The sequence below is a fragment of the Rhodnius prolixus genome, unplaced genomic scaffold (assembly GCF_049639745.1).
Source record: "Rhodnius prolixus isolate KJV_2025 unplaced genomic scaffold, Rpr scaffold_10, whole genome shotgun sequence".
In the NCBI taxonomy this organism is placed as follows: domain Eukaryota; kingdom Metazoa; phylum Arthropoda; class Insecta; order Hemiptera; family Reduviidae; genus Rhodnius; species Rhodnius prolixus.
In genome coordinates this window covers 27,520,344-27,539,206 of record NW_027411615.1, presented here as the reverse complement: position 1 = coordinate 27,539,206, position 18,863 = coordinate 27,520,344, and the positions used below count along the sequence as shown (strand labels likewise).

Below are 18,863 nucleotides of genomic sequence, written 5' to 3'. Positions count from 1 at the left end.
CCAAACAAATAAGTCCTCAGTGCTCTTTTTTAGCAAAAGTTTTAACAATTTTATTAGCTTACGATCGATAATCATCGGTTAGACATAATGGTTCCCTTAACTCTGAAGACATGATGGTTCCCTTAACTCTGAAGACATGATGGTTCCCTTAACTCTGAAGACATGATGGTTCCCTTAACTCTGAAGACATGATGGTTCCCTTAACTCTGAAGACATGATGGTTCCCTTAACTCTGAAGCGTGCCAGGGGAATTATATAAGTGCATTTTTGCTTCCCACGAATCACCTTTAGAGTTGCAAAACGGAGGAAGTGGTCATGAAGGTTTAAGGACTTGTTTAACAGCCACAAGCCCCCGCAGGGGGTGCAGATTAGCTGCTCCTGGGGAGTGACGCCCCCACGGGTACCAGTCAGCACACATACACAAACAGATTCATACATACATTTTCACACACAAACTCATACACACCCTCACACACACACACACACACACACACACACACACACACACACACACACACTCACACTCACACACATTCACACCCAGACTTACTCTCAGTTTACACTCGTACACTAGGGTCTTTGAGAAGTTTACGGTCTCCCACGTGTTTGCCGTGCGTGGCAACCCATGTCGGCGGAAAGAGGGATCCTGGGCGCTGAGGACGACGGAGATCTGCGGACTCCCAAGTCCAACACTCGTCTTTGGCCCTTGCTTCGTCTAGAGGGGTGGTCGAACGACAGCCCTAGTTCGATCAATCGGCTTGGGACGACCATACTTTTGTGTGGGTCCTGTGGGTTAGGATGAGACCCGTGGAGGCACTACATTGTGTTTTACACAGTGACTGGGTCGTTCATGGGTGTTTGACTATATCTTCTATGATGGTCTGCCCCGGTACCCCATTACCTTTACAAAGGGATGGCTACTATCGGGGCCCATTTGAGAGTCCAGGGAGGCTGGACCACTTAGGAGATGAACCTTATTCATACTATTATGAATCCTCAAACAAACCCTCTTTTTTCATCAGGCAGTGTATTAGAAAGTAAATTTATGATAATGAAAATGGTGGATGAGCAGAAGTCTTTTAAGGAAGTAAGTGTTATAAAGCTATACAAGGCTTTGAATAACATAGTACCTGGTTCTGAAATCAAGAAGCTGAGAAATGGGACATTATTGATAAAAGTTATGTCAAAGGCTCACTTTGACAATTTACTAAGTGTGACAGTTTTCTGCAATGAAGCGGTGAGAGTTGAACCTCATAGGGGCCTGAATGTCTCTAGAGGTGTAATCAGTTCTTATGAATTACTCTATTGTGATGAAAACGAAATTAAAGAAGAATTAGCCTCACAAAATGTTATAGAAATTAAGAGACTAACTTCCAGGAAGCAGAACAGGGCAGCAGCACCTACACCTACACCGGCAATGGTGCTTACCTTTGATACCCCTATACTGCCTAGGAAGGTCAATATTGGATACTTGGTATTGGGAGTTCGGCTTTACATTCCTAGTCCAGTGCGCTGCTTCAAATGTATGAAGTTCGCCCACACAGCGATGAATTGTAGCAGCCAGTACCCGGTCTGCGGATTGTGCGGCCTACCAAGGCACGATGGCGAGTGCACGACCCCACTGAAATGTGTGAACTGTTCTGAAGGACACTCTTCCTGGGCTAGGGAGTGTAGAGTGTTCATAAATGAGAAGAAAATCAAAGAAATTATGACAAAGGAGAAACTCACCTACGCCCAAGCGAAGAGAAGAATTTTACCTTCTCGAACGAATGAACAGTCATACGCACAAGCAGCCAGCATCAGTAATGAACGGGAGCGACCACTAGAAAGCTTGTTAACAAGATTAGTGACAGCTGTTGAGGCACTTTCAGAGAGGATAGAAAAGTTGGAGAGAGTACAGAGAGTTCTGCCGGAACCGACAGAAGTTCCGGCGGTGAGTGTACAAACTCCTGATATTAAACCCTCCGGAAGTGGTCTTCGAGTTAGGCTGCCGACGGGTCCAAGTTTAACTAACAAACAGTCAAATAAAAAAGTGGTAAGTAAATCTAAAGTTAATGAAACTCCCAAAAAAGGAAATTGTGAAATAGAAAGTAAAAACCTAGAAGTAGATTTAAAATTTGACCAGACACTTGAAAATACTGGCGACCAACGCCCTTCAAGTAGGCCTAATAGTAGAGGCCTAAGACGCCCATTGTCATCAGCCTCGTCATCAGGTTCATCGGTGACTCAAAGGGTGACCAAATCAATGAGATCCTCAAAACAATCAAAAGAACCACAAAACACCGTAGATGAGAATACTGAGGAGAACCAGCTGAAAGGGGCAAAAAGTAAAATAAAATGATTTTCAATGGAAACAAACTACCATCATCATGAGTATTCTACAGTGGAACTTGAATGGTTATACAACTCATAGGGAGGAATTAAGACGATTGATTAGAGAACAGTCTCCATTAATAGTGTGTCTACAGGAGACACATTTGAAACCAGAAGACAGGTTACAGATACCGTACTATAACTGTTTTAGACACGACTATCTCCGAGGACAACGTGCCTGCGGTGGGGTAGCAGTACTTGTACGAGAAGATGTTATATGTGAAGAATTACAAATAGTTTCAAATTATTACCAATCGCTAGCAGTTAAAATCAACCTGCCAACAGAGCTAAATGTCTGTTCTATATATGTTCCTCCATCACTACATATAAATAGAGAAGAAATGAGATCTCTTTTAGATCAGTTCCACAATCCTCTTCTATTGCTAGGTGATTTTAATGCACACCATTCCGCTTGGGGTGCAGCGGTCTCAGACGCTAGAGGCAATGAGATTATAGACATCTTCGAAGATTATGACCTCATTCTACTAAATGATGGTAGTAAAACCTTTATATCTTCATCTTATGGGACAACGTCAGCCATAGACCTTTCTGTTTCATCAGCTTCACTTGCTCGAAGATTACAATGGAACGTCCTCGATGATAATTATGGAAGCGACCACTTCCCCATACGCCTAGACGTCTCAAACAGTATCACACCGCAAGCGAGGCCTCAAAGATGGCTACTGAAGAAGGCAAACTGGACATATTTCACAGATTCAGCTACAATACTACGTGAAGATTTGGTCGGAAATATTGATCAAAAGGTGAAAACATTCAATGAGAAAATATTGAATGCGGCACGGGAAGAGATACCAAGATCAAAAGAAATCTACAAGAGAGTAACGGTACCCTGGTGGTCAGAGGCATGCCATCAAGCAGTTAAGAAACGGCGTAGGGCTATCAGGAAACTCAACAGGCATGGAACAAGAGAAAATTATCTTGAGTACAAGAAAGCAAGTGCTGAAGCTAGAAAAGTCATAAGGCAGAGCAAGAAGGAATCCTGGCAAAAATATGTGTCTTCCTTAAATATAAACTCTACACAGACTGAGGTATGGAACAAGATAAAACACATCAATGGACGCTGCAAAGTAAACTTAATATCAGGCTTAGAGAAAGATGGACAATATTTCACACAACCTTCTGAAATAGCTGAGTGCCTTGCAACGTATATAGCCGATTATACCTCTGATGAGGCATATGACCCAAACTTTCTTAATAGAAAGAATTTAATAGAAAGAAGGGAAGTTCCAATGGAATCGGACGATAGGGAAGCAGCTTTAAACTTACCGTTTAATATCTTTGAATTTGAAGAAGCATTACAAAATTGTAAAAATTCGGCTCCTGGTCCAGATGATATTCCCTACGCATTCCTCAAAAATTTAAACGACACCTCTAAAAGCACTCTTCTATCCTTATATAACGAAATATTTACAAGTCATTCATTCCCTTCAGAGTGGCGGACAGCAATAATAATTCCAATCCATAAAGAGGGTAAAGATAAACGCTCACCAAAGAGTTATCGTCCAATAGCACTCACAAGCTGCGTTTGTAAAGTTATGGAGCGTATGGTAAGTAATCGGCTAAATTATTTCTTGGAGTCTAGAAACCTACTATCACAAAACCAGTTCGGTTTTAGACAGGGACGGTCCACCGCAGAACCTCTTGTGATGTTAGAGCACGAAATCCAAGACGCTTTTGTCCAAAGAAAACAAGTAATGGCGGTATTCTTTGATATCAAAAACGCCTATGATATGGTGTGGAGACGTATGCTATTGGATACTCTAATTCTGTGGGGAGTAAATAGGAACATCCTTATGTTCATAAAAAATTTTTTGGATGGTAGGAAATTCCGAGTAAGAATAGGAACAGCATACTCTAGGATACATACACAATGTAATGGCCTCCCCCAAGGAAGCATTCTGAGTGTTCTTCTTTTTAAAATTGCTATAGATGGGATAACTCGTTATGTACCGAACCCAGTCAAGTCTATCTTATTTGCTGACGACTTCACAATTTATCTCACCGTGGACAGTGTAATAGACGGCCAACATACGTTACAACGCGTACTGGATAACTTAGCACAGTGGTCTCTCAATAATGGGCTTCAATTCTCTCCAGAAAAAAGTAAGTGTGTTGTTTTCTCCAGGCTAAGGCGGCATCAACCTGCCCCCATTCTCCATATCAACGGAATGGCCATAAGTACTGGAAGTACTACCCGGTTTCTCGGCCTCATCTTTGATAAAACCCTTTCTTGGAGAGCACATATACAAGATTTAAGAGACCGAACTAGGAAGTCTCTTAATTTATTGAAGATATTATCCGGTACTCGATGGGGGGCGGATGGAGGAGTAATGATTAAAGTATATCGATCAGTTATTAGATCGAAAATTGACTATGGCTGTTTCGTATATTCGTCAGCCAGGATGAACATTCTGAAGCAGCTCGACACCATACACAACCAGGGAATCAGGTTATCCTTGGGAGCGTTTAAGAGTAGCCCTATAGTGAGTATGAATGTCGCGGCAGGAGAACCCACATTATATTATAGGCGTCGACAATTGGGTCTAGCTCTTTATGTCAAACTGATCAGCAAAACATCAAGCCCATGTTGTAGAATAATTAACCGCTTCCCGCTGGAACAACGATACAATAGGGCTATACGTGCAACTAGACCATTTGGATTAAGATGTAAGCATCTATTGTCTGAATACAATTTGTCCATCCCACCAATGTTTACGTTCCAACAACATGCAATAGCACCCTGGTTAACCCCACCCATAGTAGTGGACTCATCTCTCCTTAAATATCCAAAGAATTCAACGCCAAAGAATGTTTATAAACAGTGTTTTTTAGAAAAATTGGAGTGCATGAAGTTGACACTTGTGGTTTATACAGATGGATCAAAAAATTCACAAGGTTGCGGGGCAGCTGTTGTTATCCGTGATAGGGTATACAAATTTAGCTTGCCGCCCATCAGTAGTGTCTATCTGGCAGAGATGTATGCGATTTACAAGGCATTGGTGACTGTGGGAGGCATTGTGGGGAACATAGCGATTTGCTCAGATTCCACAAGCTCCCTACTTTCCCTGAGACAAATGTACTCGAAACACCCAATTGTACAGAACATCCATGCTTCGCTGTACAATTTGAGGCAAGAGGGGACAAATGTAATATTCGTTTGGACACCAGGTCACTCTGGAATCACTGGAAATGAAACTGCTGACGTGGCAGCAAAGGCGGCAGCCAATATGGAGGTTACGGACCAGAGACATCTGCCGGTAGATGTGATCAGGGAAATCAAAATAAAAGTCCTTCAGGGTTGGCAGAATGAGTGGACCTCAGTAACTGCTAACAAACTGAGGGAAATTAAAGATACCGTCGCACCCTGGGACAGTAGTTACAGAGGTAACAGAAGGGAAGAAGTGGTGTTAGCTCGATTGAGGATCGGCCACACTCGACTAACCCACGGATATTTAATGAATAGAGATGCGGCGCCGATTTGCAGCTCCTGTGATGTCCCCCTTACAGTGAAGCATATAATGCTAGACTGCTCCAGGTGTAATAGGAGTAGAGTATCTAATCATATACCAGGGAGAATAGAGGACGCTCTCGGCAATGACCAGAGCACTATCGATAGAGTCATAAAGTACCTGCAAGATATTCACATATATAATTATATTTAGATGTACCTGAAATTAATAAATTGTAAATAATATTAAATAGTTGATAATTTTTAGTGATATTGTTAGTGATAATACTGTGATAATATTATATTACTGTGATAACTACTGTGATAATACTGAATCTGTAAATAATATTTTTAAGGACATTGTTATAAGTTGTTGTTAGTATTTGGTTGTTTAGTTTGTTATTTAGTCGTTTAGTAACTTAGTCTAGTTAGTAGTGAGTTTAGCCAAAAGGAACAAGGGCAGAGGGCATAATAACCCATTGGTTCATTGCCCCCCAAAAAAAAAAAAAAAAAAAAAAAAAAAAAAAAAAAAAAAAAAAAAAAAAAAAAAAAAAAAAAAAAAAAAAAAAAACAGCCACAAGCCATATTTAACTGTCAATTCACTGTCTCTTCCAATCACTGAAAAGAATTTTAACCCTAACTCATTATTATTATTATTTATTTATTTTTATTTTTTATTTTTTTTTTTTGGCGCATCAACATCTAAGGTTATTGGCGCCCGGAGCTTTTTTCAGTGCACTACCGGCCTCCGGACAGTGTTCTCTCGTTACAGCTCACTGTCCATCACCGGACAGTGAGCTGTAAGAAGCTCCTAGGAAGTGAAAATCTAAGGGTCAGCAGCTGGATTCGAACCCGGGACCTCCGCGTAGGAGTCCAGTATGCTAACCTCATAGCTAATCCCTTCCCTATTATTATTATTATTATTATTACAATCATATAATTTAACTCTCTTTCAACCTCTCCTTGCAGTAATACATTGATTTTTTTTTTTTATCAGTTCATTGATTAAGTTTGTGGTAGAAAATTTGACTTCAACTATGTATGTATCCGTCTCACACTACACTTGTTGACTGAAAGTAAAATAAATAAGTTTTATACTTGGCAGATTATTTAATATGAGCTTATTCCGAAATTTACAATAGACACTTTTAAATCAATGTCTGATTGCTTGAAACTGTAACTCTCCTCTGATTGTTAGTTAATGCCAAAAATAATTAATAATTATTCCAAATCATAACTTGCCAATTCCAGACATTGTTTTTTTTGTTAAATTTTTGTATTTATTTATTTATTTATTTTAGCACCTATTTTGTTTTTTAAATATATTATATATTATATAAAAATCCAGCTATTAATGAAGTGAGTTCTTAAACAAAAACGAAAGAGGAAGTGAATGAGATATTTTGAAAGCAAAATATTGATTGTTCTTGAGTAATCGTTTTACTTTTGTTTAATTAAATCAATTGACTATTATTTATTGTTTTTATATTATTGCAAAAATATAATTAAAATCCATTTTCATCTTTAATGAATGTAAAGTGTTTAATTGCGTAATTCGCTTTTATCATCAATACAAAAGAATCAGTGTTTTTAATTAAACCACTGCCAACGAAATATTTCAACATTTGTAAAATTAAGTGTATAAGTGGGTAACTTAGTATTCTTAAGGTAACTAATATTTTAGTAACTATGCGAAAATTGGCAGGTGCGAGGTTATTGTTAAACTGAGCCAGTTCAGTTTACTTTACACTAAAACAAAATAGTTTAAATGTGTCACCATTCTTTATGACTCATTTATACACATTCCTATCTCACTAGCCTAAGATCAGGAGTGAGGAAAACGTTCGACTACTGGATGAGATTTTTTTAATGGAAAAGTTAGATGGGTACTATTTCTTATTTAATTCTTATCAGAAAGACACTTTACTCAATTTCTGACCTACTTCTGATTTTCATTTATCATTACTCATTTTTTTTAAAAAAATCAGTTTAAGTAAGGAACTGGCTTTCAAAGAAATAAACAAGATTTCCTTCTCTTCCTGAAAGAAGGAAGCGAGTAATAATGATATTTGGAACGAATGAGTTTAGGAACAAGAACTTTTGAAGGCTAAGTAATTTTTGATTTTTCTAACAAAAATTTTTGTTTAACCGAAAAAAAAAATAACATCAGTTCGAATCTAAATTTTCGCAAAAAAAAAAACAAGAAATTTTTGAGATACATCCTAACAGCTAAACATTTCTCTCAAAGAGATCCACAAAATTTCCCTGTAAATTTCATTTTCTTAAATTTCAAGCGATGATATCGAATAGGTGATGTTGAATAGGTTGTATACACAATGTTGTAAACAGTTATCATTGTGTACAGACCTTATAGACTAAATTTACACTTAAAAATAACTTTTTAATGCTAATTTTAACGACAGTTATGATGTTTTAATGTAACCGCTAACTAGATTAAAGAAACTGACTCACTTGAAGAAGGTAATAATTTCACCGAATCATTGGTAAAAAAAGAAGTTTGTGAAATAAATGACCACTCCTTAATATATAAAAAAAATAACAATAATTAATCAGGAAAGGGATTAGCTATGAGGTTAGCATACTGGACTCCCACGCGGAGGTCCCGGGTTCGAATCCAGCTGCTGAACCTTAGATTTTCTCTTCCTGGGAGCTTCTTACAGCTCACTGTCCGGTGATGGACAGTGATGTCTGTAACGAGAGAACACTGTCCGGAGGCCGGCAGTGCACTGAAAAAAGCTCCGGGCGCCAATAACCTTAGATGTTGACGCGCCTTAAATCATAAAAAAAAATAATAATAATTTACCGATATATTAGTCAATAACAGAACCATTAAATGACAAAAATGAAAAAATTTTACTTCTTTGATTTACAGATTATTTATTTTTAATATTTTAATTCTCTTGATTAAATTATTAAATATTTTAAAATTAATTTTAAATTCAACTGTTTCACTGGTAAATTAACAAATACACTTCTAGTAATCTATCATGGAACGAAAATATAAACATTTTACATCTAAAACCTTTTTAAAATTGGGTATATGCCACTTAAAGTTATTATAATTTATCAATTAAAAGTTATATACAGGGTGTTCAGCATAAGACTACGGTAACTTCGGGAGGCGTTTCTGGGCATCATTTGCAACAAAAAATTCCATATAAACTATGGCTCGATTCGGCTCCGTTTTGTAGATATTTTTAATTTTATGTTTTTTCAAGGTGTTACTACTTTTTAGCAAAAAGTTGCCTATATTTCTCAAACTATTAAAGCTACAGCTATTTTAATAAGCTCATTAGAAAGAAGGTTAAATTTCCTTTTAAATAAGCTAATTGGTATTCCAAAATAATAATATTAAGTATTTTACTTTGTGGCCCAAACATAGGAAATAGCAAGTTTCTAATTTTTTCCAAAAACTTTGACTTCATTTTTCTCAAAAACATTTTATATGATAAAACCGTGCACTATTCAGGAAAAACATCTACATACGATCACCTTTCGAACGGTATACAATAATTGGGGTTATGTTAAAAATTGATGCAGAAATCTGTGATTAATTGCAAAAAAGTAGGCCTCAAAACAGCGTCGGCATTATGAAAGGAATTCACCTACCATAAGAATATAACTGATCAGAATCATCAAATCCAGTACGATTTTTTGCAAACTTGTAATTTAATAAACGTTCGGAACACCATATCAGAAACAAATCTAGAATATTCTCGCCTAGCTTCTCCACTATTCCAATCTACGAAACCGTAGATGTATAACATATCTCGATATTCAATATTCGAATACGTTGGCATAATGATAACAAAATGACAACTAAATATCTAATGAAAATGTAGACTTTAAAATCTTTTCTGCTTGTTGTATTTATTTGTTTTTATAAGCCGTATTAGGATAATGTCAGTTTTTAACTTGGAGATTCGAGCGATAAGTAAGTTCTCGGTTTATTCATTAGCTCTTCACAACCTGTTAATTCCAAAAGTTTATTGAGTAGTTCAAGAAAATCTGTGATTTGTTCACATTATTTGGCATATTTCTTTAATTAACTAAAGAATATCACACAGTTTAACATTAAACTCGTTAAACGAAAATCCTTTCTTTTGAAATTGGTACCTAACACTCATTTAACATCATATTCATTTTTCTTCTTTTTATTTTATTTTATTATTTTTAATGTAAATTTTATATTTTTGAATATAGTTCTTAAATTAATTAATTATTAAATTACACGTTTGCAAAAAATCGTACTGGATTTGATGATTCTGATCAGTTATATTCTTATGGTAGGTGAATTCCTTTCATAATGCTGACGCTGTTTTGAGGCCTACTTTTTTGCAATTAATCACAGATTTCTGCATCAATTTTTAACATAACCCCAATTATTGTATACCGTTCGAAAGGTGATTGTATGTAGATGTTTTTTCTGAATAGTGCACGGTTTTATCATATAAAATGTTTTTGAGAAAAATGAAGTCAAAGTTTTTGGAAAAAATTAGAAACTTGCTATTTCCTATGTTTGGGCCACAAAGTAAAATACTTAATATTATTATTTTGGAATACCAATTAGCTTATTTAAAAGGAAATTTAACCTTCTTTCTAATGAGCTTATTAAAATAGCTGTAGCTTTAATAGTTTGAGAAATATAGGCAACTTTTTGCTAAAAAGTAGTAACACCTTGAAAAAACTAAAATTAAAAATATCTACAAAACGGAGCCCAATCGAGTCATAGTTTATATGAAATTTTTTGTTGCAAATGATGCCCAGAATCGCCTCCCGAAGTTACCGTAGTCTTATGCTGAACACCCTCTGTATATGTTAAAACTAAAGGTGTAAACGAGACTAAACTTCCGATAATAGATTAAAATTACTCAATAATATCATTTTAATTGGAAATTAGAAACTCGAGTTTTATTTATTTAATTTTCTGCAATATGTGTACCATAAATTCACTGAAAAGATAAGTATTCGTGTTTTTATATATAAATACAATACGTTACCTGAGCCGTTAGTTATATGTATGGCTTCATAAAGATGAAGTTTGCATTATTTTTATCACTGTTCTTTATTGGAGCTGCTGTCTCCGATGTTAGGATTCTGAGGTAATTATCATTTCTTTATTTATTTATTTATTAGAATTTATTTATTTATTTGTTAACTGTTTATTTAGGGTTTTACTTTAAGCACATAATATTGAGAAGTTGTTGTGCGGTCCAAAGTTCTCCAAGTTCACCTGCGGAGCCCTGCCTCTTTGCATCCGCTGCAAGTGGTCAAATTATCCAAAATATTTGTATTGTGTGGGCAACAATGTCCAGCCTTGCCGAATTATTGTTCACTTAGCCGATACTTCATGTCTTCAATAACCATTTATCCGTAAAATATTTAGCGAAGTACTTAGCTTTCTCCTACACTATCATTGTCTTTAATTAAGACTCAAGACTTATTGGCTTAATAATTACTGCATAATAAGTTCTATCCTGGCTTTGCGAGGTAAATTCATGAAGCCTCGAACTTTTTAACGTGCCATCTCTTTCTTACCTCCACAATGTTACGTACAATGTTCTGCATTACTTCGATGCATTCGGTAACTAAAAGGGATAAAAAATATTTGAAGTTATCTCATGTTTGAGGAAGAGAAACATCCAAACAGGATTTGCCATCATAATGAAGGTTTTATTCAACTAATAGCACTACCCAAAGACAAGCGATAGTGGTTTCATTCGAGTATTCATAAATACGTTTGCGTCCTACTTCTTTAATCAGGGCCGGGTAGCTCTAGGTTAAGGTGGGTCAGCTAAGGTGGATACTGCAGGCCGACAAACGAGTGGTAATGATTATAGGTTTTGCTGTATATTTAAATTAAGGAAGAAATACCACTCCTTACGGTATTTTGCTCTTGCGTGTTGTCACAGGATCGAGTTTCTTCAAAATAGAAGTAGAAACACTCATGGCGTTGAGCTAAACTTTGTCATCTTTAGGGCTGCTTGAAAGCATTGGGCATTGCTTAAGCGCTCTTAGCCGTTCGTTATTTAGGAGAATATACAAGATATGATTTATTTAGAAGATTACACAATAGATGTTCGATCCTCGAAAGGATGTGCGGCCCCCTGGCCTAGAATTTGTTGGTGCTAATAGCGCATCATTGCCCAGTTGGCAGAACTGGCGAAGAGGAAGGAGTGGGGGCTCCAGCTTGTGCCTGAGAGTTGCCCGTTGCCCGGGGGCTTCCCAAAGGATCCTTGGTCTATGTCACTTAGTACGACAGTTGCAGCGAAGTCCAGCTATCTGGCCCCGCCAACGCCGACGAATCTCTCCCTGTCAAGAGTTCTATATCAGACTAATATTGTAATTTTTTGGCCATTGTCTTCCTGTATCATTCCAAACAGTGTTTTAATTGTAGAGCATTAAAGGCCAAGCACGTGCTGATGTTAGCTATATGTCTGGTTATGGTATTTATTCTAAGGGGACAATAGTCCCAGGAAAATAAATGTATGGTAAATGTAAAGAATAGCGCCCGGAGGTGTGGCCTAATTCGAAGTGATTCTAATTCGCTGTTATCATATAACCCGCCAAATTCAAATGTAAATATAAAGACACAGGTAAGAAATGATTTAATGGTATACGTGGTATAAGCAAAATTAGAGCCCTATTAAAAGATACATAAATAAAGAAAAAATCGTCTTAGTAGAAAAAATTACTTCCGCAAGATGGATGTCGACAGAAAACAACAGAATCGACAGTGATATCAGTTTACTAAATTCAATCCCATTCAAACCTTGAGTGTCCAAAACGCTGAATTTTAATTTTGAAAATCTGACGCGATTGCAGACTTCCTTTAACTAGGGTCTAAGAGGAGAATATAAAAAGAAAGAAAAGTGATTACTAATTATTGGTCATTGTGATTACATCAGGGTCTTTTAAAAATATGATTTCTAATATCACTCACTATTTCAGGATTCCATTGCACAAAATAAATCGCGAACCAAGGAATTATCATGAATTTGTGAAGACGGTAACAGAAGCGCATAACAGTCTTCAACGTTTTTTAGTGTTACAGAAAAGTGGAGTACAAGAAGTATTAAAAAATAATTTAAATGTGAGGAAATAATCTAAATATTTGTATGAAATATGAAATAATATAAATATCTTCATTAGAAATAATAATAAATACAATTTTCAGGCCGCATATTACGGTGAAATATCATTAGGCACTACGTTACAAAATTTTTCTGTAGTATTTGACACTGGATCATCAAATTTATGGGTCCCGTCTTCTAGTTGTTACTTCAGTCTTGCTTGTTGTGAGTTTTTAAGAATCAAAAATAAAAAATAAAAAAGCAATATTTATTTTTACTACTTATTACTATTTCTATTACTACAATTACAAAATTAATTTTTTTTTTTTTTTTTCAGGGAACCACCATTATTACAAAAGAAGTAAATCATCAACTTACATCAAAGATGATAGTCCTTTATCAATAGCTTACGGCACTGGTGAAGTCGAAGGATTTCTATCTACGGACACTCTTACTGTTAAGTTATCATATTTTTAATAAATAAAATTAAAAACTATTATAACTTTGTGAAAATATTTATTAAACTTTTCACTATTTATTTAACTAAGATTGGCCGTTCCATTAGTATTTACTGTGAGTGACCGCTTTAAAAGCATTAGTGACAACAAAAACCATTACAAAAAAAATAAAATAAAATAAAAATAAATAGGGCGGTGCAAAGGCACTTGGCGTTAATAGCATTTTAATGAACGTTTGGACCATCATCTTATAGCTCCTTTTTTGGAAGTTACCTTATTTCTGCTAATTAGCCTTTAAAAGGAATAAATTATTTTGGACATTTAATTAGAGGGAGAATAAAAAGAATGGGTTATCTCAATGCAGTAGAATAGGAAACTGGGAGACCCGAATCCAAATTCAAGTGCACTACCTTAGATTTTTAAAAAGCTTAAACTGTAGATTGTGGCGAGCGCCAACCTAAGTCGTTGACCTATATTACAGTAAAAATTATAATAATAAATATGATCAACACAAAAACAAAAAAGTAAGAAAAAGAAACTGAGATAAATGATAAGTAAGAATGATTAGAAGAAACCGCCTAATATTTTATTTACCAAAACAAAAATAATTACTTTGTTTCATTTGTTACAGATAAACACACTTAAAGTGGCAAATCAGACATTTGGAGAAATTACTTCAATGAGTAGAAAACCATTTAGAGAAGCTAAATTCGATGGTATATTAGGACTAGGATATCCTTCTATTGCTACAGGTCATGTGGTACCACCTGTTAATAATATGGTAAACCAGAAACTTATAGACAGACCAATTTTCTCTTTTTATCTTAACAGGTAAATCTTCTTAGCAAAAATTATAGGTATAATTACAGATTTTTATAAGTTGAGTATAAGGTTTATTGGGTTTAGCTTAACGTTCTTTAAAAATCTTTGATTTTGATTAGAAATTGATTTAAGTTCAATCTGTTTTTGAAACTGTATTAATTACATATCTTAAGCGAACTAAAATAATTTTTGGTTTCGCGTTTATATTTAATTTACTGAATTGCATTTATAAAAATTTATCTACGACTATAGAGTGGTACCTTTGACATTTGGCAACATTATACTGGGGTTAAGTGGGTATAATATATGTTACAACATTACAGTGGGTTTTATTTACTTCTGATAACTTTTCAAGTTAAATTTTAGCGGCGCAAAGATGTAGAAGGAATTGGTCATAATATAAATTTTTTATAAAAAATATTCAAGTGAATTGGACTTCTAATAACTTGAACTTTTAATGTTAAAAGTGTAATAACTACTTAATGCGTGGTTCAAAAGAAAAAAATTACTATGGCAAAGTCAACCGTGAATCAATTCTTTCTTTTTTCTATATCTTATAGTTTCAATGAGTAACGAATTAAATTTATAATACTGCAAGGAAACAATTACTGTAAATATAAGGTATTCGAAAGACAATCAAATTGTGATTTTTCACAGTTTCTGATTTGATAGGATCAAAAGTGAAAAATTGTTTTGTTCTTAATAAAGTTAAGTTTTGATCATAGAGTTCAGTATGAATGATTGAAAATCTAAATTTAAATATGAACGAAAAAATTTATATTTCCTACAGTTTGGGGAAAGAAAGGCTGCAGCAGCGCATAAGTGTTACCGAATTTTTGATATGTTGGGGCTAGGAATGGGGAAATAAGGGAAAGGATAATTGATTGGTAATGTAAAATGAAATATGCGCTGACATTTCCCACATCTTTTAACTCTTAGTCCAGCCTTATTTTCTTATTTATTTATTTTTTCTCCATAGGTGAAAAACAAAGTAATTATGCTTTAGGGGTAATATCAGTACATTAGTTTTAAGTGTAAGTCATCCTGTTGCCATTTTGCTGCAGCAGAAATAACTTTTAAAAAAATGTTTAATTTTAATCAATTTTGTCTCCAATATTACAGAAACCCTAAAGAAACCCCAGGTGGTGAACTAATATTCGGTGGAATTAATGAAGAACGAGTCCAGAATGACACATTGAACAATCCGATTCCTATAAGTAATCAAAGATATTGGCAATTTCGAATGGATGGGTAAATATATAATAAACTACCTTTCACATCTCTTTTTCACTTAAATTAATTTATTCAAATTTTTCTTCTTCATTACAGAGTTAACACTTTAACAGGTGATAACTGGTGTGAAAATGGTTGCGACGCAATCGCAGATACTGGTACTTCATTGATTATTGGACCTCCAAAAGATATTCTTGGAATATTCAAAACATTAAAAGCAGCTGTGGATGGTCGCTTTGCAGCTGTTAGTAATTTATTTGAATTTAAAGCTTACTTTTAATCAAAATAGAAATTTTCTCTGTTTTAAAATTATTACTCAATCCAGCTCTAATTTACTAATATTTTCTTTCATTCTTTAAGATACTTTGCAATGAATACAGCATTGCTCTCTTAAAACATGCTGAACACACTCGTCCTAGCTTCCCAGTTAATGGTGCGCTCCGAGATATTTATCTCTTTTTCGCTTTTAAAGATATAAGTTAGTTATGGTTAAATTTTAAAGATACTTTCTATTACATTTCATTCATTTCATCTTTGTGCTTTTTAATTGGAACAAATTCAAAAAATTCCCTACATTTATGAACGATTTAGTTATTTCAGTATTAATTAATTAAGGATGAAATAGAATTTAATTGCTTTCATTTGAGTATTATTTTTCATTTACTTTTAGAGTAAATATTTCTTTTATCTCAGTTATTGGTTCAGAAGATGACCTGATTTTGGACTAACTTCACAATATCAACCACTTCACCCTGACATCGTATTTACTCATGAAAAATAGCACATTATATTCTTGTTTTATTTTTTATTTTTTTAGACTATTTTTCTTTTTTTTGACAGTAAATAAAACTAATCAGATTATGTTAAGAAGATACAGCATCTGATCATTGAGAATAAGAATAGTTGGTAAATCTGGGGGATTTTCCATTGTCTTCTTACTGTAAGCTATAAAAAGCTCCTAGGAAGAGAAAATCTAAGGCCAGCAGCTGGATTCGAGCCCGAGTTCTCTGCGTTGGATTCGAGTATTCACTAACTACTCGGTTAATCCCCTATTCACCTTATTGCTATTGTACTTGACTTATTTTATGTGAAGGTGGTTTTTCATGGCATTTGTTGAGGTAAAAGCCTTCCTTCAGACAAAGGAGCAAAAGACAAAGGAAACCTCACCTTTGATCAAAGCTTGTCTGTAACATTCAAACATTCCATAGGAACTTGATTGTGGAGTCTACCTCGTTTCAATAGTGAAAACCTGGCAATAAAAGTCTAATACAGATCTAAGCAGTAGGTTTTTGTCCAACTTTTGGTTTAGATTCTGATTACTGAAAATGATTTTAAGTGAAAGCAGTGATGTAAACTAATTTGAGTTTGACAATTTATTTAATTTGAAATTAATTCAAAATCCAACCCAAAATTCTGCAAATTATTTACGTATAATCCAAAATTAACCAATTCCCAAATGAATTAATTTTATTTGCGCGATCAAAGAAAAAGAAATAATTTTCCTTTGTGTACACTAACCTTGATTGAACTCACTACTATGTTCAAGGTGCTAATGTCTCTGGCATAATTTGGAAAATTAGAAAGAACCTTCATTTAAAGATCATGGTTTTCAGGTGGACTGCAAAGCTGTTCCAACTCTCCCAGATATTGTTTTCAAAATAAATGCACGTAGTTATACATTGAAACCAGAAGATTATATCCTAAGGGTAAGTGAAATTCTGTTATCTACAACATATGTTACCTTTTACACATGCAATAGTTTATTTTTGTCGTGGGAGAACCGTAGCTCTTTAATTCTACTCGTAGTTTAGGATTCGCACTGCTCGAAAGATGTAAAAAAGAACTCGTTTTGAGTAGTTAAAGTTTTTATTAGAAGAAAACTATGATCAGTTAGTCTTACTTTCGGACATTATTACCTAGCTGCAGAGGAGAGCGCAATATACTTTTTCATTATTATCCTGATTGACTGCAGGTTTCATTTGATCCACAATTGTCATCAATTTACAGCTTTCAACTCGACTAACCCTATTTTAAATATATATATACATATCTCATTAGAGATATCGGAGCTTTAAAACAACCAATGTGGCAAAAGTTTGCCTAGCTGAAAAGCTGTAGTCCAGAGGGAACATTGTGCCATGAGGAGTGCCCAAAGAGCGTAACGACAAGACCCTTGGGACGCAGAGTGTAAGATTTACAGAAAATGACAATGAATTCTAAATATATTTTCGGGGATCAAAGATTTTAGCCACGTTCCAATCGTATTTGTGTTACGGAAAGGACTCGAGTGTATTCTTTCTAGAATGTTGAAAACAAAATGACTGATGAAACATTCTAATACAAACTTTTAGATTATAAGGGCAGAGGATAATTGAGAAGGAAATTCCATCTTGTCACTTTTGTCGGCACAATACTTATTTTTATAACTTTATGGGCACTGGCAAAAAGTGTCTGTACTATTTTCCGAGGGACAGTTCTCATTAGATGTTTCTTTAAAGAAGCTTGTAAAACTAGCTGGGAAATATACGTAAATGGTACGAAATAGTTTAGTAATAGATATGGTGGTTGTTAACTCATTCTTTAAAAAAGTACCAAATAAAATTAGAAACTTTTGACGATTGAAGTAACGTTCCAAACTCTTAAGCGTTTTATTTTCTTTTGAAAAAACATAGATTTTCTTATTAAAAGTGAATTAATTAATTTCGTTTCGTTTAATTCATTTTTCATATTGAACTATTTATATTACTGATTGTATTTATAATGTTTATGTATTTTATACAGGTGAGAAATAGAGGTATTGAAATATGCCTACTCGGATTCTCTTTTCTAAGTGGAAGCAATTTACCGTGGATCTTAGGAGATGTATTTTTAGGAAAATTCTACACGGTATTTGATTTTGGAAATAACACTGTCTCTTTTGGACAAATAAAACAAATAAAACTGTTATAGAAGATAAGAATTATCCATTAATGTATACATTCGTTTGTTGCTGGTATCAACGCAGTAGACTTATATTCTTAAAATAAAATCTTTTTACAAATAAGCAAATTTATACACATTCCTATCTCACTTATGCACATTCCTATCTCATTTATACACATTCCTATCTCACTTATGCGCATTCCTATCTCATTTATACACATTCCTATCTCACTTATGCACATTCCTATCTCATTTATACATATTCCTATCTCACTTATGGACATTCCTATCTCATTTATACACTTTCCTATCTTACTTATGCACATTCCTATCTCATTTATACACATTCCTGCCTCACTTATGCACATTCCCATCTCACTTATGGACATTCCTATCTCATTTATACACTTTCCTATCTTACTTATGCACATTCCTATCTCATTTATACACATTCCTGCCTCACATATGCACATTCCCATCTCACTAATGCAC

General features: G+C 34.6%; 1 protein-coding gene across 1 annotated transcript; it reads left to right on the top strand.

The window, feature by feature from the left end:
• The first annotated feature begins 10,817 nt into the window (after positions 1 to 10,817).
• On the top strand, positions 10,818 to 18,492 carry LOC141457098 (cathepsin D-like). The gene is made up of 9 exons (XM_074133625.1): positions 10,818 to 10,965; positions 12,815 to 12,956; positions 13,041 to 13,161; positions 13,274 to 13,392; positions 14,026 to 14,225; positions 15,339 to 15,467; positions 15,546 to 15,693; positions 17,063 to 17,155; positions 18,231 to 18,492. Exons 1-9 carry the CDS (start codon positions 10,880 to 10,882, stop codon positions 18,396 to 18,398), a joined length of 1,206 nt encoding a protein of 401 aa, XP_073989726.1. The 5' UTR covers positions 10,818 to 10,879; the 3' UTR covers positions 18,399 to 18,492.
• The last annotated feature ends 371 nt before the right edge of the window (positions 18,493 to 18,863 follow it).